Here is a 22,761-nt window from a genome sequence, read left to right on the forward strand (position 1 = left end):
ACAGAGACTGACTAAGAGAGAGAGAGAGTGACTAACTGACTAAGGGAGAGAGATAGACTAACTGACTAAGGGAGAGAGATAGACTAACTGACTAAGGGAGAGAGATAGACTAACAGACTAAGGGAGAGAGATAGACTGACTGACTAAGGGAGAGAGATAGACTGACTGACTAAGGGAGAGAGATAGACTGACTGAGAAAGAGAGAGGGATGGACAGAGAGACTGACTGACAGAGAGACTGACTGACAGAGAGACTGACTGACAGAGAGACTGACTGACAGAGAGACTGACTGACAGAGAGACTGACTGACAGAGAGACTGACTGACAGAGAGACAGAGAGACTGGCAGACAGAGGGACTGACTGGCAGACAGAGGGACTGACTGGCAGACAGAGGGACTGACTGGCAGACAGAGGGACTGACTGGCAGACAGAGGGACTGACTGGCAGACAGAGGGACTGACTGGCAGACAGAGGGACTGACTGGCAGACAGAGGGACTGACTGGCAGACAGAGGGACTGACTGGCAGACAGAGGGACTGACTGGCAGACAGAGGGACTGACTGGCAGACAGGGGGACTGACTGGCAGACAGGGGGACTGACTGGCAGACAGGGGGACTGACTGGCAGACAGGGGGACTGACTGGCAGACAGGGGGACTGACTGGCAGACAGGGGGACTGACTGGCAGACAGGGGGACTGACTGGCAGACAGGGGGACTGACTGGCAGACAGGGGGACTGACTGGCAGACAGGGGGACTGACTGGCAGACAGGGGGACTGACTGGCAGACAGGGGGACTGACTGGCAGACAGGGGGACTGACTGGCAGACAGGGGGACTGACTGGCAGACAGGGGGACTGACTGGCAGACAGGGGGACTGACTGGCAGACAGAGGGAGACTGACAGACAGAGGGAGACTGACAGACAGAGGGAGACTGACAGACAGAGGGAGACTGACAGACAGAGGGAGACTGACTGGCAGAGAGACTGACTGGCAGAGAGACTGACTGGCAGAGGGACTGACTGGCAGAGGGACTGACTGGCAGAGGGACTGACTGGCAGAGGGACTGACTGGCAGAGGGACTGACTGGCAGAGGGACTGACTGGCAGAGGGACTGACTGGCAGAGGGACTGACTGGCAGAGGGACTGACTGGCAGAGGGACTGACTGGCAGAGGGACTGACTGACTGGCAGAGGGACTGACTGACTGGCAGAGGGACTGACTGACTGGCAGAGGGACTGACTGACTGGCAGAGGGACTGACTGACTGGCAGAGGGACTGACTGACTGGCAGAGGGACTGACTGACTGGCAGAGGGACTGATTGACTGGCAGAGGGACTGACTGACTGGCAGAGGGACTGACTGAGAGGGACTGACTGACTGAGAGGGACTGTGACTGAGAGGGACTGACAGATTGACAGACAGAGGGGCTGACAGACAGAGGGGCTGGCAGACAGAGGGACTGACTGGCAGACAGAGGGACTGACTGGCAGACAGAGGGACTGACTGGCAGACAGAGGGACTGACTGGCAGACAGAGGGACTGACTGGCAGACAGAGGGACTGACTGGCAGCCAGAGGGACTGACTGGCAGCCAGAGGGACTGACTGGCAGCCAGAGGGACTGACTGGCAGCCAGAGGGACTGACTAGCAGCCAGAGGGACTGACTGGCAGCCAGAGGGACTGACTGGCAGCCAGAGGGACTGACTGGCAGCCAGAGGGACTGACTGGCAGCCAGAGGGACTGACTGGCAGCCAGAGGGACTGACTGGCAGCCAGAGGGACTGACTGGCTGACAGAGGGACTGACTGGCTGACAGAGGTACTGACAGAGGGACTGACTGACAGAGGGACTGACTGGCTGCCAGAGGGACTGACTGGCAGCCAGAGGGACTGACTGGCAGCCAGAGGGACTGACTGGCAGCCAGAGGGACTGACTGGCAGCCAGAGGGACTGACTGGCTGACAGAGGTACTGACAGAGGGACTGACTGACAGAGGGACTGACTGGCTGCCAGAGGGACTGACTGGCAGCCAGAGGGACTGACTGGCAGCCAGAGGGACTGACTGGCAGCCAGAGGGACTGACTGGCAGCCAGAGGGACTGACTGGCAGCCAGAGGGACTGACTGGCAGCCAGAGGGACTGACTGGCAGCCAGAGGGACTGACTGACTGGCAGCCAGAGGGACTGACTGACTGGCAGCCAGAGGGACTGACTGACTGGCAGCCAGAGGGACTGACTGACTGGCAGCCAGAGGGACTGACTGACTGGCAGCCAGAGGGACTGACTGACTGGCAGCCAGAGGGACTGACTGACTGGCAGACAGAGGGACTGACTGACTGGCAGACAGAGGGACTGACTGACTGACAGAGGGACTGACTGGCAGACAGAGGGACTGACTGACTGGCAGAGGGACTGACTGACTGAGAGGGACTGACTGACTGAGAGGGACTGACTGACTGAGAGGGACTGACTGACTGAGATGGACTGACTGACTGAGATGGACTGACAGATTGACAGACAGAGGGGCTGGCAGACAGAGGGACTGACTGGCAGACAGAGGGACTGACTGGCAGCCAGAGGGACTGACTGGCAGCCAGAGGGACTGACTGGCAGCCAGAGGGACTGACTGGCAGCCAGAGGGACTGACTGACTGGCAGCCAGAGGGACTGACTGACTGGCAGCCAGAGGGACTGACTGACTGGCAGCCAGAGGGACTGACAGAGGGACTGACTGGCTGACAGAGGTACTGACAGAGGGACTGACTGACAGAGGGACTGACTGGCAGCCAGAGGGACTGACTGGCAGCCAGAGGGACTGACTGGCAGCCAGAGGGACTGACTGGCAGCCAGAGGGACTGACTGGCAGCCAGAGGGACTGACTGACTGGCAGCCAGAGGGACTGACTGACTGGCAGCCAGAGGGACTGGCTGACTGGCAGCCAGAGGGACTGACTGACTGGCAGCCAGAGGGACTGACTGACTGGCAGCCAGAGGGACTGACTGACTGGCAGCCAGAGGGACTGACTGACTGGCAGCCAGAGGGACTGACTGGCAGCCAGAGGGACTGACTGGCAGCCAGAGGGACTGACTGGCAGCCAGAGGGACTGACTGACTGGCAGACAGAGGGACTGACTGACTGGCAGACAGAGGGACTGACTGACTGGCAGACAGAGGGACTGACTGACTGGCAGACAGAGGGACTGACTGACTGGCAGACAGAGGGACTGACTGACTGGCAGACAGAGGGACTGACTGACTGACTGACAGAGGGAGACTGACTGACAGACAGAGGGAGACTGACTGACAGACAGAGGGAGACTGACTGACAGACAGAGGGAGACTGACTGACAGACAGAGGGAGACTGACTGACAGACAGAGGGAGACTGACTGACAGACAGAGGGAGACTGACTGACAGACAGAGAGAGACTGACTGACAGACAGAGAGAGACTGACTGGGAGAGGGACAGACAGACAGAGGGACAGACAGACAGAGGGACTGACAGACAGAGGGACTGACAGACAGAGGGACTGACAGACAGAGGGACTGACAGACAGACAGTGGGACTGACAGACAGACAGACAGAGGGACTGACTGGCAGCCAGAGGGACTGACTGGCAGCCAGAGGGACTGACTGGCAGCCAGAGGGACTGACTGGCAGCCAGAGGGACTGACTGGCAGCCAGAGGGACTGACTGGCAGCCAGAGGGACTGACTGGCAGCCAGAGGGACTGACTGGCAGCCAGAGGGACTGACTGGCAGCCAGAGGGACTGACAGACAGAGGGACTGACAGACAGAGGGACTGACAGACAGAGGGACTGACAGACAGAGGGACTGACAGACAGAGGGACTGACAGACAGAGGGACTGACAGACAGAGGGACTGACAGACAGAGGGACTGACAGACAGAGGGACTGACAGACAGAGGGACTGACAGACAGAGGGACTGACAGACAGAGGGACTGACAGACAGAGGGACTGACAGACAGAGGGACTGACAGACAGAGGGACTGACTGGCAGACAGAGGGACTGACTGGCAGACAGAGGGACTGACTGGCAGACAGAGGGACTGACTGGCAGACAGAGGGACTGACTGGCAGACAGAGGGACTGACTGGCAGACAGAGGGACTGACTGGCAGACAGAGGGACTGACTGGCAGACAGAGGGACTGACTGGCAGCCAGAGGGAGACTGACTGACAGACAGAGGAAGACTGACTGACAGACAGAGGAAGACTGACTGACAGACAGAGGAAGACTGACTGACAGACAGAGGGAGACTGACTGACAGACAGAGGGAGACTGACTGACAGACAGAGGGAGACTGACTGACAGACAGAGGGAGACTGACTGACAGACAGAGGGAGACACTGACAGAGGGAGACACTGACAGAGAGAGACTGACTGACAGAGAGACTGACTGACAGAGAGACTGACTGGGAGAGAGACTGACTGGGAGAGAGACTGACTGGGAGAGAGACTGACTGGGAGAGAGACAGAGGGACTGACAGACAGAGAGACTGACTGGCAGACAGAGGGACTGACTGGCAGACAGAGGGACTGACTGGCAGACAGAGGGACTGACTGGCAGACAGAGGGACTGACTGGCAGACAGAGGGGCTGACTGGCAGACAGAGGGGCTGACTGGCAGACAGAGGGGCTGACTGGCAGACAGAGGGGCTGACTGGCAGACAGAGGGGCTGACTGGCAGACAGAGGGGCTGACTGGCAGACAGAGGGGCTGACTGGCAGACAGAGGGACTGAATGACAGACAGAGGGACTGAATGACAGACAGAGGGACTGAATGACAGACAGAGGGACTGACTGAGGGAGAGAGACGGACAGAGAGAGAGAGACAGACAGAGAGAGACAGGCAGAGAGAGACAGAGAGAGAGAGAGACTGACTAAGAAAGAGAGACTGACTAAGAGAGAGAGACTGACTAAGAGAGAGAGACTGACTAAGAGAGAGAGACTGACTAAGAGAGAGAGACTGACTAAGAGAGAGAGACTGACAGGGGGAGAGAGAGACTGACTGGGAGAGAGACTGTGACAGAGAGAGACTGACTGACGGAGAGACTGACAGAGAGAGACACTGACTGACAGAAAGAGTGACAGAGACAGACTGACAGAGAGAGTGACTAAGAGAGAGACTGACTAAGAGAGAGACTGACTAAGACTGACTGCGAGAGACTGACAGAGAGATACTGACTGACAGAGACTGACTGACAGAGACTGACTGAGTGGGAGAGAGACTGACACAGAGAGACTGACAAAGAGGTTGACTGGCAGAGAGACTGACTGACAGAGAGAGAGAGAGAGAGACTGAGGGAGAGAGACTGACAGAGAGAGAGAGAGAGAGAGAGAGAGAGAGAAAGAGAGAGAGAGAGAGAGAGAGAGAGAGAGAGAGAGAGACACTGATGGAATTGGGGTCAAAGTATGTATGAAGCTATGCAATACGTCTTAAGATTGCTATTGTCTGCTAATAAAAATTTGTTATCAAAATGTGCTCGTTGTAGTTGCATCTGATTTTGAAATACAGCATTGTCGCATTGTCTAATGTTTTGAAACGGCTTTTTACGTTAGCCCCACCCCCCCACTAACCCCGCCCCTACTGGTGCGGCCCTGGCCACAAACCACACTGTAATGTTGGCCCGACAGAAAGTTTGTGAGTACCCATGCCCTAGACAAAGCCTTACACCCAACCATGGCTTCAAGTTAGATACCCTAGCACTTACACTATCCACTGCCAGGATCTTGGCCCAGATGAAGACTAAAAGTGGCCTCAGCTCACGCGCAGAGCTCTGCAGCAGTTTCAGCACATAGGGGAAAATCCCAACCGAGAGTGCCTACAGGGGGTGAGAAAGAGCATACAATGAGAAACTAGGAATTTGGTGTACACCATCAATTTGCCCCCTCAGATCTGAGGAGCAGGGCCAGAATATCAGCATGCACCATGGACATTAGGGGCAGGGGAGGCAAAATATCACTTCAGTGTGTCTCAAGAGTAATTACAGTGGTCTATGAGAAAGCAAGGGGTGAGAGGTATTTGCAATCATTGTTTTGGTTGGGGTAAGGTGAGTTAAGGGTACACGGAGGTAAGCAAGACATGGTTTGGGGGTACGGGGCTGTAAAACAAGCACAGGCAACTAGTGTACACCAAGGAAACTAGTTGCAGGAGTCATGGGAAGGAATGGTTACTTACCTATAATCCTAGTTCTCCTTCAGGGAGAAATCCTCAGCACTGAATAATCCTGTTCACAAGCAGGATTCCGGAGCACTTTTCCCAAAAATATATATTTTGTATTCGCTTTTTGTTAGAACAGACAGATTTTCATATTTAATGTAAAATGTTTTAGCAACCAATTGGAAAAGGATAAATTGGCCAATTCAATTTACTTTAAAACAAATAATATTATATATCCCCTAACCCGCAGGGGAACTAAGTGACAAGGAAAAAAGAAAACTCCACAAACCTTATTTAAAGGAAATGAATGCAGAAATAGGGGCATGCCACCATATCAACTGTAGCCATGTCAGGCTGAAAAGAAAAAGTGACTTACCCTTGCTAACACCTTATCTGGCAGAGACCATGTAGCCGCAGTTTAGTTACCTTAGATTTATCCCCAAGCGTCAGACAGGATTTGTAAATTTGTCTTAAGCAGTAAGCCCGCTCACTGGTAGGTGGTGTTGCTTGGCTCCGTGTGCCCTTGTTTGTGTCGTCTGTGCCAGAGTGATGTTTGGGGTGCCTATAAAGACGCCATGAAGGCACGCTGAAGTCAGTTACTTTTCATGACTTTCCATGCAAGAAGCACGGAACCACAAAGTACTGACCACATGTGTGAAAAACTAGGGCCCTGAAAGAGAATTACCCTGTCCCTAGAAATCTGTTCACAGAGCAGGGAAGATGGGTGAGTCACTAAGGAATCTGTAGCTAGATAGAATCTCTACCAGATAAGGCATTGCTGAAGGTAAGTAACTTGTTCATCTGATAGAGACTTTTAGCCCCAGATTCTTTACCTTAGAATAGATACCCAAGCAATACCTCCCCGTCTGTGGAACAATTTCACACAAGGAAGTCCTGCAGGAACGAAAGGGCAAAATGCCCATCTCTACGAACATGACTGTCCAGACAGTATGTTTGGTGAACATGTGCAGTGAGGCCCACATTGCTGCTTTGAAGATAGCAAGGACTGGACCTATGCAAACTAACGCAGTTGTTGCAGCTTTAGCTCTGGTGGAACAAACACACATAGCCTCAGGGGTTACTTTTCGGCCAATGTGTAGCATCACAATGTGTGTGATCCAGAGCATGATCCATCTGGAGATGGTCCGCTTCTGCACAGCCCGTCCTGCATTGCTCGGACATACCCTATGAAGAGTATATTGTCCACCTGGAACTCTTTTGTTTGGTCAAGACAGAACAGCAATGCTCTTTTCGGGTTCAGACAGTATGGTCACAGCTCTTCCTTAGAGAGGTGAGGAAAAGCGTAAAAAGTACACAAAGTGATGGCTTGGCCAAAGTGAAATGGAGTAACCCATTTCAGAAGGTCTCGTACCCAGTTTGTGTGGGTAGACATTAAGATAGGGAGGCTTGGATAACAAGGCCTGAAGCTCACGGACCCTCTGGGAAGATGTTATCACCACAAGAGGACAATTGTGCAGAGGTTCAAAGGGAGCGCACATAAGGAAGGTGAGGATGAGCTTGAGATCCCACTGAAGCATAACAAAGGGAGTGGGAGGGAACATATGTTGCTAACCTTTCAAAAACCTATGTACAATAGAGGACTGGAAAAGGGACGGTTGGTCAAGCAACCGAAGAAAAGCAGAAATTGCAGACAGATATCCCTTCACAATGCCCAGACCAAAGCTTTGCTAAGCAAGGGAAAATCCAAACAAGACCACCTGAAAAAGGGGGGCAGAAAGGGGATCAATGTTTCTTTCTGAACACCATGCCACAAATTTAGCCCAACAGCAGGCATAAACCGTCTTGGTAGAGGGACGCCTGGCTGCCAAGGTAACATTACCGACTTTGGGCAGAAGGGCAAAGATTATCAACTTTTGCCACTCAATCTCCAAGCAAAGAAGGCGGATCGCTGACAGGGTGGAGAACCCACCCCTGCTTCTGCAACAGAAGATCCTCCTGAAGGTGCAGCCTGATTGGAGGACCAATAGCCATGTTCAACAGCTCGGGATAAAAGAGACTCCGTGCCCAGTCCGGAGCCACAAGGATGACTTGGGCCCGGTCGTTCCTGATCTTCTTGAGAACTCTGGTCAGAAGTACAATGGGCAGAAAGGCGCAAACTAGGTCTGAGCTCCACTCGAGATGAAAAGAGTCTCTGAGTGAGAGACCCCTTGGAAACTCCAGCACGCAGAACTGCTGATATTGTGCATCGTTGTTGGTGAAGAACAGATCTATACAAGGCTCTCCCCACTGCTGAAGAGACCCTGCACTACCTTGGGATGGAGACACCATTTGTGATCCACTATGCACCTTCAGCTGAGTTTGTCCGTTCTGGTGTTCAGAGAATCTGCCAGATGTTGAACCACCAGGCATATGCCCTGCTGTCCCAGCCATGCCCATGGACGCAGGGCCTCTTGACAAATGGGCCACAACTCCACCCCACCCTTCTTCTTGCAGTAACATGTGATGCTCTTCCAGATGCCCACCCCATCCCAGGAGTGACGCATCTCTCACTACTGTCAGATCTGGTTGGGGAAGGAAGAGGACTCTGCCATTGATCTAACTGAGGTTTGTAAGCCACCACTGCTTACCTCCAGGATCTGGACCATGTCGGAGAGATTCCCCTAATGTTGCGCCCACTGAAACTACAGGTCCCACTACAAAGACTGTATACGCCAACGGGCATGTGCTACAAGCAGGATGTAGGAGATCCAGCAGCCTCAGAGTCAGTCTGACTGAAAACCAGGATAGAGGCTGAAACACCGGTATCGTAGCCCGAATATCCTGGACTCACCATTCAGCAGGATAAGCCCAAAACTACACTGTGTCCAGAACAGCTCAGTTGAAAGGGAGCGTCTGAAAGGAAGTTAGGTGTGACTTTGGCACGTTGATAGTAAACACTAGCGAATGCAGGAAGTCTGCTGCAGTCTGGAGGTGAGAGACAACAGCCTGGGACGAGCTTGCGTTCAATAGCCAGGCATCAAGATAGGGGAAGACCGGCACCCCTGATCTCTGCAGATGAGCTGCAACTACTGCCATCACCTTGGTGATCATCCAAGGGACGCTGGTGAGATCAAAAGGAAGCACTTCAAAACTGAAAATGCTCGTGGCCTACCGTGAACCGCAGGTTACACCTGTGGGCAGGCAGAAAGGGAATGTGAAAGTAGCTGTCCTGCAAAGCCAACGGTACCATCCATTCTCCATAATCCAGGGCAGAGAGAATCTGAGCCAGTGAGCATCTTGAATTTCTCCTTCTTGAGGAAGAAATTAAGATAGTGTAGATCGAGAATAGGACGAAGGCCTCCATACTCCTTAGGTACAACAAAGTGAAAGGAATAGCAACCAAGCCTACTTCTGGCACCAGCAATCTCTCTCTATGGCTACTTTGGCCAAAAGAGCCATCACTTTCATGAGGTGAAGAGATAGGTGGTCCTCTGTCAGCCTGTCCTAAGTGGGTGGAATGGAGGGAGGGGCAGTCTCAAAAGGGAGGAAGTTGCCCCTTCGGATAATCTGCAAAATCCAGCTGTCGTTGTTATGGACTGCCAGCAGAGCAGGTGACGGTGAATTTTGCCACCGACTGGGTGCCCATGATGATGAGTGGGCAAACTAGGAGGGGTTGAAGAATGAGGCTGCAGAGAGTCTACATAGAGGCTGGAGAGCTTGCGTGCTGCTGTGACTGGATGTGTGAAGACACGGTTGCACAACCCTTCGGGGGCCACAAAAGAAGTGAAAGGAGGATTGAGGGTGACAAGGGACCATAGAAAGTCCCAAGGACCTGACCAGTGCCTTTCTGCTGTCTTTAATGTGGTCCAGCATCTAATCCGCCCTGTCTCCGAAGAGATGGGAGCCATCGAAGGGCATGCCCATGAGTGAGGACCGACATCCTCTGAAAAACCAGTCACCCTCAACCAGGCGTGGTGTTGCAGGGCTATTAGTGACTAAACATCTATGCCAAGTGAACTAATGTTTTTAGTCCATAACGAATGGTTAATTTTGATGCATCCCTCCCATCAGCAATAGCCTGGGAGAACTCAGTCTGAGCCTCCTCCAGGCTCGCTGGCACAACCATATCTAACAGCGTGTGGGAATAACAGTTCAAAAGCCACGCAGTGTTCACAAATCGCAGTGCCAGGCAGGCGGAAGAAAACCTCTTCTTTCCGAGATTGTCCAGCCACTTGGATTCCCTGTCCAGGGGTACGGTAGGGAATAAGCTAGGATTTAAGTGGGATGTATCGGCTTGGACCACCAAGCTTCCCACAGTGGGGTTTTGGGTGAGGAAATTTGCATCCCCTGGAGCAGGCGGTGGCGGTATCCTGTTTACAGGAGCTACACTGTTGATTTTGGACCAAGTCCCAAGCAGAACGTCAGTAAGTGCCTCATTGAAAGGGAGAAGCGGTTCTGAAGGAGACACTCCCGTGTGTAGCACTTCTGTCAAGACATTAGACTTGACTGCCACCGAGGGCAAGCTAAGGTCTGATACCTCAGCTGCCTTCAGCACCACCATTGCGAAGGAAGTTCCCTCCTCCATAGCCACCGTAGCTGGAGAAAGCAGGCCAGTATCAGAAGTATCAGCCCAGTCCCGTTGTTCTTCATAAGGCGGGTATTCTTCAGTGTCCCGTGACCCCTCCCAATCCTCCCTGAGACCTACCCAGTTAGAATAGGGCTTAGGCTCCAGCCCAGAGGCATAGCTGCAGTCGGCACAAGTGCCAGTGTCAGATGACGCTCCTCCAGCTCAGTGTCGGGTCAGGGATGAGAATAGGAATGGTGCCGCCGGTGGGCACTGGTGCCACCAGGAGTATTGGCCTCAGGATTGCTACCGGGGAAGTTCGAGGTGGCACGACCGGCGTCGTTTCGGATCCATCTGTGGATCCTTGGGGCCCACCGGCATGGATCCAGTAGGGGCCGCTCTTGAACCTGTGGGGCCCAAAGGCACACCAGAGGGAACAGGCCGCCCAAAGATGAGGTGCATGGCCTCATAAAAGTTTCTCAATTCGAAGGGGGTCGCTCCAGGTCCTGGAAACTCAGGGAGGTGCTAAGCTGATCCAGGTGCTGGCTCAGCCACAGAGCCAGGCCTAGAGTGGCGATGCTACTTCGTCTCGTCGGCCGACGGTTGAGGTGAAGTTGAAGCACGCTTCAACGATGACTTCTTCTTGTGGGACTTAGACTTAACCGGATGGCTCAACGACTTCGAATGAAATGACGGTCTCAGGCTCCACGACCGCTCCCGGGACCTTCCTTTCGATTCGGTCCGTGAACGTTGTGGCATCGCACATCGAGCCACCATAAGCTTGAGAGATCACCCCTTCAAGGCTTTGGGGTGCATGCTGCAGGAGTCAGGGCAGGCCTTCAAGTGATGGTCCCGCTCGAGGCACCAGAGGCATACAAGGCGTGGGTCCATCACCAAAATCTGTCAGTGACAGGCGCAGCAGAGCTTGAATCCAGACTTCTCCGATGAAATCCCTGCCACACTAGGAGGTAAGCATGTGGTGGCTACTGCACAATGAAAGTGTAGGGATGGGTGGGGGATGAGGGGGAGGATGAAGGTGGTGGGAATTGAGTGTAAAAATATATATTAAAATAAAGTACTTCTCACTGCCCCGACGCCGATGGCTGCCTCGGTGCTTCACTCTCAGCAGTGTCTGGGAAGGCACAGGTTCCCCACCCAATCCAGATGCTGCTCTCATGCTATGAGAGCAGCGCCAGGATTGGTCTGAGTAGCATGGTCTGCAGCTCAGACCCTGCCAGGGAGCCTACGGTTTTTCTCCAGCCTGGCTGTGAACACTGCCGGGTTGAAGAATTAGAAATGTGCATGTCTGTTTGGCCGGCCTAAGACCACTGGCGAAGCTTACATGCGCACTTCTAAGTGCCCACCACTCCTGCCTGTCAAAGCCCGTCCCAGCCCCGCACGCACCCACCGTGAGCCAGAGCCAGTCACAGAAAAATAAAAAGATACTGTTTTAATATAATTTAATTTTTCTGTAACTGACTGACCAATGGGGTGACGCTCCTGTGCCATTATGGAGGAGCCAACACAGAGGTCAACTTCCTAAAAGACTTCGACAAAACATCAAAAAAACCTAGTAAAAAAAAGATTAAGGGGGTAAGCTGTTCCCACAGCTGCGCTGGCTGGCGCTGACAGAAAAGAACTAACATCAGCGCGCCTGGGTGGTGCCTATATAAGCACTATGAATGTCACTTCTGGCGCAGACAACACCATTTGTATGGTTTCTTTTAGAATATACATACTCTCCTGCAGGAGGCTCAAGTGTCCCTATTGAATGAGTTGAAGAGCCAGTCTGCCGAATTCAAATATTGTAAATTGGAATTGAGACTCTGGCCCCCAAACTTGTGAAGGAGATCTGGCATGTACAACAAGCTCCTGGGCGGAAACTCTGATAAGTGAAGGAGTTTGGTCAGTCACCACTCTCGCACTATTGGAATCATTCTGGCACAGTTGGTATCACGGGAATTGGTGGGAGGGACTAGAGAAATGTTCTGGACCAGTTGATCCGTAGAGCATGTTCCTTTGTCCCTGGATGGTAGAAATTGGATGCTACATCTGGCAATTTTTTGTTGTCTGTGCTTATAAGAGATCCAATTGAGGTTAATTACAGTTGCATATGTCATGTAAAACAAAATCATTTTAGAACCCAATCATGATTTTGAAATGTCCTGCTTAGAGAAGCAGCATAAGCATTCTGTATGTCTGGAAGATTAACGGCTGCTCCTGGCTAGCAACAACACCTAGATCGATTGAGCTTCCCGAGACAGCACTCTGGATTGCAGTTTCCCATGTTTGTTCTAACAACAAATCATTGTTGTATTGTCCGTCTGAGCAAAAAGTGTGTCTTGAAAGGAGGAAGAAATACCTTCAGAGCTAAGTATAGAGTCTTTAGCTCCAGAAGACCGATCTAAGAGCTTTGTTTGGAAGACAATCTTCCTCCACTTTGCAGATGATCCATATGAGCACTTCCATCAATAAAAGAGTTATCGGTTACAATTGTCTGAATGGGAGCTTCTTCATGGAAATACAAACCAAAAAGTTGATTTTATGAGTGGCAACATCTTAGGAGGGACTGAGATGCAAGAGGACACACATGGTGGGTTTGTCCTATTATCTCTCTCTATGCATTGGCACCAATGGTCTTCTAGACATTCCTGTACTGGACTCATATGAATACAAGCATTTGAAACAATGAAAAAGCAGGATGCCCTCGACCCAGAACGGATGAAATCAGATATCTAGATAATAGTCTCTCCTCCAAATGATGTGGTGGCTACTGCACAATGAAAGTGTAGTGATGGGAGGAGGGGGAGGATGAAGGTGGTGGGAACTGAGGGTAAAAATATATATTTTAAAAAAGTACCTCTCACTTTGGGTTCCCTATTTCACTCCCAGATAGTGTATGGACTGCACAGGAGCAGATGTTGACTTTTCGTCAAAATGATTCAAGGCAGTGCCTGTGAGCGGGAAATGTTGAAGAGCCGGTTGTGACATTGAAGCTTTGATCAGCAGAGTCATCGAGAGATAGACAGAGTAAAATCTTCTGGTTTCTCAGAAGTACAGCTATCACAGCCGTGCACTTCGAAAAAGTTCTTTGTGCAGATTTGAGGCTGAATGAAAATACCTTGTACTGATAATGTTCACTCTCAACGATGAATCTAAAAAACTTCCAATGTTTCTTCACAACTGGGATGTGGAAATCAGCGTCCTTAAGCACTCCGGAGCATAGACTCCCTGATGAAGTTGAGGGTAGATTTGAGTGCTGACATTCTGACCTTCGCTCTCCATATCCATTTCTTTTGCTAGTCGGAGATCTAGAATGGGCTTGTACTATTTTTTGGGCCTTTGTTTTTCACCAGAAGGTAGCAGGAATACATTCCTAGTCCTTCTTGGGATGGAGAAACTCTCCCCAAAGCATGCTTTTATGGAAAGACGTCCTTCACTAGGTCTTCAGAAGTACTGAATAGTAGATGCACCTAAATACAGTCTGCCTGTCTTCCACTGAAGCCTAGGATCAGACTGTTATCTAACTAGTTTAGGTGAGACCAGGCTATGTATTCAATGGGAGGGAAGGAAAGTAAATGGGAAAACAAGAGCACCCAAGGTTTTCAATGTTGCTAGAGTAACCCTTTAAAAAGCTTGGACCTATCACTCATTTGGCACAGCCTTTGCCATAAAAGAGACACTGGCGTACATTGTGGGTATGAAGAACTACACTAAGGGTGTACTTCTAATCTCTATATGCTATACCTCCTGCTGTTTTAAATCAAAGCATTGGATTGGAAACAGACATACTTGCTACTGCCTGTTATTTGCTTGAGGGGCTTGGAAACACAGACACTCAAGTGTAGGCAGGTTAGATGTTGTGCAGGGCCTGATAGCTACTGAGCCCAGACTAGTAAACTGGGCCTAGACTTGGACAATGAGCCCGGTCTGAGAAGAAAGTATAAGAAGACTCACAAACTTGTGCAGTGCAGGATTTGGGACAAGGATAGAGTCTTGTGGAAATGTGGATTTTCCTGATCAGTTATGTCCCCTATCTTGGACCCCAACGGTTCTATGTGCATGTCACAAGTACATGTATGTTCCCTCCAGTTCCAGTTTCCAAACGCAAACATATGTGCGTCCACCGTCAACATGTTCTCTGTCAGATCCGCCATCAATGGGCTGGATATTCGATTCCTAAGTATGAAAGGCCACCGACTTTATATGGCTAAGTTACTCCATTTTTACAGTTCAGGCAAGTAGGCCCGATTCTGTCCTCAAAGCCTTCCCTGCTCTCTGTCTCTGACAGCTTCAGCTTGAGCTCGCATCTGTATCCATGAACTTTGTCCTACTCCCTGTGCAGCTAACGGTGCCTGCCTCGGCCAGTTTTGCCTGCCTGCCAAGAAGCTGTATTTCACCTTCGAATTATCTACTTTGCTCTTCAGCCGATGCATTCCTGTCTAGTGATTTAGGTAAACATTTCCTTTAGCTCACAAGCAAAGGACTCGGCCTTTCCGTCCTCCTGCAAGTAATTCATAGCCCTGTTGCCATGGAAAGTTTTCTGCCCCTCGCATCTCATATAGACACTTAGACGCTTGTACACGCACACAGTCAGTATAGAATAGATTCTGTCCGAGAGTCTTTTCTTGTGGATAACATAGTTCTCTAAACATAGGATGTTAGATATGATTTGGGATTAGGTTGACTTGACCCCCCAGACTTCTCGTCTCCACATGTAGAGCTAAATGTCAAGTCCCCTTCACCCCCTAGTTGCACGTCAATCACACGTCATGCTGCTGCGCGCGCATCTATGTTAAGTATTATCTTATAGATCCACCTATGCATGATAATCAGAGCCAATCATGTTTCTTTCTGCTCCTTATTACGCCTAGTTTCGATTACGTACCACTATGTCATTTCTCTTATCAATTGTTACGCCTTTTGCATTCGTTTCATTGTAATGTATGACCTATAAAAGTTACTTCTTGTCAATAAAGTATTGTACTTCACTTCCTGAACCCTCGTGGTGACGGAACCTGAAGGCCGCCACTCGAGTCGGCCATTTTGGAATAAAGCCCATTCAGAAAATCTCTTATACCACGGATTCTGCCTCTTGTTATTCTGAGCTATTTTACTTTATTTTAGATTCCGTATGAAATTCAGTCAAGGTAAAAAGAATATTTACCACATAATGGCGCCCGAACAGGGACACTTTCTCATCTCACGCGCCGGCGGTGCGTTGCAGGCCCGGTCTCCTGCCACAACTGGACGGACCATAAACGCGTACCAGCAGGATTTCCTGTAAGCTCCCTCCGGTCAAGCGGGGGCGACTGAGGCTGCGATCAACCCAGACGAGGCGGTGAGAAGTGCGAAGTATCCCGACCAGAGCCTAGCTGAGAGAGCAAGATCCGAGGTATACAGAGGCCCACCAGGTTTTCGAAATCCCGATGTCCAGAGGGTCCGCTGTCCGCAGTCATCGAGTCCCGTTCATTCTCTGAGGCCTTCCGTTTCAAGGAGCTACTCGGTGAGTACCATCGCCGGGGAGGCGTGTTGACAGCACATAGGTTGTGCCGGTCAAGACGGATTTGGGTACACAAATCCGGTCTGCACTGTTTAGCAGTGTATATGTACTGTTTAGCAGTATATCAAGTATTCCGAAGTATTCAGTTATTGTCAAGAATTCAGCTTGGTGATTAGTTATGCAGACTGTCATCATCGTCGGTCATTTTTTAAAATGTTTAATGTTTAATGTTTAAAGTGTTCAAATGTCTTGCATATTGTGGTATGAATGATTGTTCATTGTTCACCGTTCATTATTGTGTTTTTCGTATTAAGTGAATTCAAGAGTAAGTATCAGATCAGTTGTCAAGATGCCGCTCTTCTCGAAGTTAAGACAGATTACTACCAGAAAAGGGGTGCTTGAAGAAGCAGTTCCTATTCCTCCTAGGGACACTCCAGGGCATTTTATGTATCACAAGCATGGCTTAGATGCCATATTGTTTCTTGATCTATGGGTAGATTATACCAAGGGATTGCCGGAAAGTCAAAGGTGGCCCGCAGCGGGAACCTGGGATGCAGAGTGCATCATGAAAGTGGAGGAAGAGTTATGGAAAAGAAAAGTCAGACAGTCACAGAAAGACGCTGTTGAGTTATGGCGTAAAGAATCTCATAGACGTACAGAAAAAGCACGTAGACAAAAGGAGAGGAGTAAAGAGAGTTCAAAGGAAGTTCAAGAAAATATATTAATTGAGGAAGGTATCCGAGTGAAATCAGAACAAGTAGATAGACAAAGAAACGCTCTTATGAGTGGTATGTATCCCCTCCTAGCCGAAGGACTACCTAAGGCTGTTCCAGAGATGCCAAAAGACTTGCCACCCCCATTATTTCCAATTAAGGTACATCCAAAAGGGCATCCCAGAACCGCAGAAGATGTTTTTCTTTCCTCATATCTAGATGACGCAGCCCCCGAGTATGCTAGCCCCACACCACATAGACCGTCTGGCGGAGGGGTTCAACGTCAGGATCAGGTATCTGTCCCCGTGCAACAGCAAGTCCCGACACGAGCTCCGGCAAGCACATCTGTTTCCGCGTCTGTCCCCGCAATCGATTCTACAGTGGTATCGACACCTATAGTTGCTGTATCACGTTCGACGAATCCATTCACACCCGACGCCCCTGAAGGGGCCACGGGAGGTGCAAGCAATACTTTTACGCCACCTAGAATAAATAAACTTGTTTTTCAAGAATCAGCGCATTCACGTACACCCAAATTCGTAAGTGAACGTACGCTTAAGGAACTCCTTATAGATTGTAGATATGACCCGGTGGTCGGTAAAGAGGACGAAATGGTCCTGGCATCCTTACGTATCAGACGAGCTGCAGAGTATTTAGCGAGGTTACCAGGAATGATTACGCATCTAGATAAAATATATCATTTTGTCCAAACAGGGCGAGACCCAGAATGTATTAACAGAGCTATGGAATTCCAGAAAGTAGAGATACAGGGGGAACTGTTACGTTTCCTCATAAACTGTGTGATCAGAAATCAAGACCGACCGGGGGTAGACCCGAATACAATGCTTATTCTTACAAGATGGAGCCAGAATATATCAGAAGGGAGACACGATAAGAAAAACTGTATAATAGCCATGTGCCGAAAAATCCGTAGAGAAATAGAACGTATTCACGAAGAAAGATTGGAAACAGACGAGTTCGAGCAAGATGAAGTATCCGAATCAGGGAATTCCGCAAGACAGTCAGAAACCATAGCATACGTAGGCAGAGGAAGATCCTGTGATAATACTAGATGCTTTTCTGATCCCATACACTCAGAATGTCCAAATAATAGCAGAACGTATCCGACGCCTGTAATAAATTTAAAGTCTCCTGAACATTTGTTCCAAGCCGCAGATAAAATACTACGAGAACGAAGGGGTTACCATCTCCTCGATTCCATGGATGAGCAAGAATTAGCCAGATCAGCCGTTCACTGGATTGACAGTCCTGAAAAATACGGTGATGAGACCGTAGCACACACGTTTTTTAACCTTAGTGCAGATGAACAACGTTTAGCTGGAATCTATATGATTCAGCAACTCCTTATACTATATAAGAGCCAACATGCTGACCCTGGTCCTTTACCTGATATATTAACGGAACTACTCACGAACAGATGGAGAGGTTCTAGTAACAAGTTAATTAAGGAAATATTAGTGTCACGTAAACAGTATGTCCTTTTTGTAAGTCCGGATTCTTTCTCGCTGCCCCGCAGAGAAAGAACGCCGTATTATATGGATAGACAAAATCCCTTACGAGAAGTGCACCCAATAAAAGGCGAAGACAATGAGTTTTCACCGTGTATTTGTATACACACCCATATCAAAAATTGAATTGTTAGAAATGAAGAAAGTAGTACCAAGTCATGACAAAGACCCAGCGGGTTTCCACCGAGAAATTAAGGACATGTTGCTGATGGGAGAGTATACCTATCCTGATATTATGACGATATTAAAGGTGCTCTTACCTGCTGGCATTTATGAAAAACTGAAAGAAAAAGAGTGGGAAGTGGGAGACCAAAAGATAGATTGGACAGCATTAGAAACGGAAGAAAAGGCCCGAGCTGCAGGTTCAGGGCTCGGGGATAAAGTCAAAGCATTACCAGGTTTACTAGTACAAGTACTGCCACGTTTATTAACTACGAAAAAGGAAGATTGGGGTGCAATCACGGCCTGTAAACAAAAGCATGATGAAGACACAAGTGACTATTATGCCCGATTTGAAAAATGTTTTTGAATAAATAGTGGTATAAAAACAAGTAGTGAGTCGTATCCACATTTATTTGTGACAAAATTAGTAGAAAATGCTTTACCTCCAGTAAAGAATAGAATATTGAAATTCGAGAGTACCTGGCAAAGTAACACTCCGTCACAAATGCTACAAATGTTACAGTATCATCACAATAGAATTAGAGATGAACAAGAACACGAACAAAGACGTATGAAAGATACAAAAATGAAAATGCTAGTGTCTCAGACAGTACCGGCTGAAGGACATAAAAAGGGTATGACACAGTCCGATTCAGCAGGACCGGTAAAAGGGACATGCAATTATTGCAAAAAGCCAGGTCATTACGTACACGATTGTCCAGTTTTAAAACATAATATCGCCATAGGTAAAACACAAGAAAGATCACGGCCACACAGACAAGATCAGAATGAACAAGGAGCTATGCCGCATTCCCAGGCCATGCCAGCCGCACAACAGCCAATACAGTTTGTGCCAACTGCACCACCGTTGCCTGTTACTGCCACACAAACCACAACACGACAAATGTATCAGACTGCACAGTATGAATATCCTGAGTATCAGCGTTACGCATGAACCAGCCTAGAGAGGGAAGTTGACTTACCGCTTATCGAGATTCCTGTAGATCAAGAAGGACCTTATGTACATAGTGAATTATTAGGTCAAGATAGAAAATTCTTACTCGATACAGGGGCAAGTCGAACAACTATAAAACGTAGTGAAGTTCCAGGGGCACCCCTCTCAGGCTCTCAAAATGTTTCCCTTGGTTTTTCAGGAAAACCTATTGTTAATGAAGTATCGCAGCCTCTTCCACTTACGATAGGACCTTTGACACGAACTACAGATTTATTGCTTACTAAATCATGCCCAGAAAATCTGTTAGGAATTAAAACTCTGAAAGCCCTAGGAGCCATAATATGTTGTTCTCCGGGAGGAATAAGGTTGTTTTTACGTGATTTTAAAGGTCACTATGTGTCTAGAGACATGGATCCCCGACTACAGACTTTACCAGCACATCTATGGGCACAAGGCCCTACTGATGTTGGTTGCATGAACATTACACCATACCGAGTTACACTCAAGGCAGGAGTGGTATTACCACGATTGCGACAATACAAGTTGCCGCAAGATGCTGTAGTGGCTTTGCTGAAAATCATTGATGAGTTAATTGCCCAAGGAGTAGTTGTAGAAACAGACTCCAATGTATGTAATTCGCCGATAATTCCGATTCTTAAACGAACTGACCCTACTGCTCCGCCAGTATACCGATTGGTTATTGATTTGCGTGAACTAAACAAGTGCATTGTGCCACAATTTCCTGTGGTCCCCGATATATCATCATTATTGACAGCAATTGATTCCGAAGCAACATTCTTTACTGTAATTGATCTCAAGAATGCCTTCTTCAGCGTCCCAATAGATCCGGAAAGCCAATATTTGTTCGGATTCAGTTTAAATGGGCGCAGCTTTAAATTCTCACGCGCTCCCCAAGGATTCACAGAAAGCCCCAGCATCTACAGCCAAGCACTGAAACGAGAACTTGACAGTATCCACATGCCAGTCAACACTGCACTGCTTCAATATGTCGATGATCTGCTGATCACCGCGAGAAGCGAACCTGAATGTGAAAAGGCTTCTCTGACAGTTTTACATTTTCTAGCCGACAAGGGGCACAAGGTGTCTCCTTCTAAGCTGCAATTCTGTGTCCAGCGAGTTATTTATCTTGGTCACTCGCTGTCCAAGGAGGGAAGGCAGCTTACACCAGATCGCATCCAGTTAATTGCTAACATGTCAATACCCCAGACACAAAAGGAGGTGCGGGCTTTCATAGGCCTCACTTCATATTGTAGGCAGTGGATCCCTCAGTACGCATTTCTAGCAAAACCACTCATTCAGTTAACCACACAGGAGGCAGCCACATCGACTGTTCTCCCTTGGACTCAGGAACATACACAAGCTTTTGAAAGCCTAAAGGAAGCTTTATGCCAAGCACCTGTTTTAGCAACACCATGTTATAGCAAACATTTTACACTCTTTGTTACAGAACGCGAAGGTACTGCTTTGTCAGTACTCACTCAGGATCAAGCAGGATCACGCAAGCCATGTGCTTATTTTTCCAGTACATTAGATCCCGTAGCTCAGGCTTTGCCCGCGTGCCTGAAATCAGTGGCAGCAACAGCTTTAGCAATCAGACAAAGCGATGCCATAGTGTTAGGACATCCATTGACAGTACAAGTACCACATGCAGTAGAAGTTCTTGTGAACCGAACACAAACACAACACTTGACCATAGCAAGACTTACCGGTTATGAACTGACATTGTTTCAGCCACACATAGAGATCCGACGGTGTAATACATTGAATCCTGCTACACTATTACCTGTAATTGGAACAGACCCACTAGCTCATGATTGTGTTGAAATTATTGAAATAAAGACGAAACCTAGACAAGACTTGACAGACGTTCCATTGTTAGATCCAGACCTGACGTTGTATGTAGACGGATCGTGCATGAGAGCAAGTACAGGAGACTTAGTGGCCGCGTATGCAGTCACAACAGACACTGAAGTTATTGAGACAAATTGTATAGATACTTTGTCAGCCCAAGCAGCAGAACTTATTGCTCTAACACAAGCCTGTATTCAAGCCACAAATAAGAAAGTTAATGTATACACTGACTCACGTTATGCATTCGGAGTTGTACACGACTTCGGCGTGCTGTGGCGAGAGAGAGGTTATTTAACCTCCCATGGTGCCCACATTCAGCACGGAACCCTCATTCATGCCTTGTTAGACGCAATACATCTACCAACTGCCATATCGATTATGAAATGTAAAGCACACACGAAGGTTACTGATATCATTTCTCAAGGCAATGATTTAGCTGACAGAACAGCTAAACAGACTGCTCAGAATCGCACATTAGACATGACAAAGCCAATAGTTCAGACACCAACACAGTGTATGACAATTAAGGATCCCGCACTTGACGTAATTGACATACAGACACATGCTACTGCAGAAGAATTAAAGAAATGGACTGAACTAGGAGGGATCCAGACAGATCAGGGATGGATGACGAAGGAGAAATCTGTATGGTTTCTTCCTGACTCTATGGTCCAAGCCATTATAGCTACAATTCACAGCCCAGCGCATTTAGGAGAGAAAGCTATGCTAGATAGCATTCAACACATTTGGTTCAACAAACATTTACGAGCAGCAGCTAAACAAAAAGTCCGTACCTGTATGATATGTTGTCAGTTCAACCCAGGAAAAAGTGTTCCCGTAGAACAGGGTGGATTCCAGACTCCTGCTCATCCTTTTGAAGTGCTCCAAATGGATTATATCCAGATGGAACGATGTCGAGGATTCAAATATGTTCTGGTAGTTGTCTGCGCTCTCTCCCGATGGACTGAGGCGTACCCAGTATCAGATTACACGGCCCCGACTACTGCCAAACAGTTAGTTCGAGAATTCTTCCCGCGGTACGGTTTACCACGTGTTGTATATTCAGATAAAGGCCAGCCTTTCTCATCCGAATTAATGAAACATGTCTCACTTTTGTTGGGATATCAGTGGAAATTCCACTGTGTCCGACACCCCGAGGCAGCAGGTCTCGTGGAACGACATAATCAAATTTTGAAAATCAGATTGTCTAAAATATGTAAGGAGAAAGGTGTTGACTGGATAGTAGCATTACCAGTTGCACTATTTTACATAAGAATGGTAGCACACTCTCGAACAGGGCTATCCCCGTATGAGGTGATCTTCGGAAGGCCACCAAATGTGT

At 48.9% G+C, this 22,761-nt stretch overlaps 1 protein-coding gene across 2 annotated transcripts in view; it reads right to left on the reverse strand.

The window, feature by feature from the left end:
- Nucleotides 1-22,761, reverse strand: part of RPTOR (regulatory associated protein of MTOR complex 1) — a 1,825,560-nt gene that overhangs the window by 562,574 nt on the left and 1,240,225 nt on the right. For both annotated transcript variants that reach the window (XM_085617419.1, XM_085617418.1), the window contains exon 13: nt 5,733-5,843. In XM_085617419.1, coding sequence (XP_085473545.1) covers nt 5,733-5,843 — 111 coding nt within the window. The remainder of the gene's footprint in view (nt 1-5,732; nt 5,844-22,761) is intronic.

This window comes from Triturus cristatus, chromosome 7, assembly GCF_964204655.1.
Source record: "Triturus cristatus chromosome 7, aTriCri1.1, whole genome shotgun sequence".
NCBI classification, from domain to species: Eukaryota; Metazoa; Chordata; class Amphibia; order Caudata; family Salamandridae; genus Triturus; species Triturus cristatus.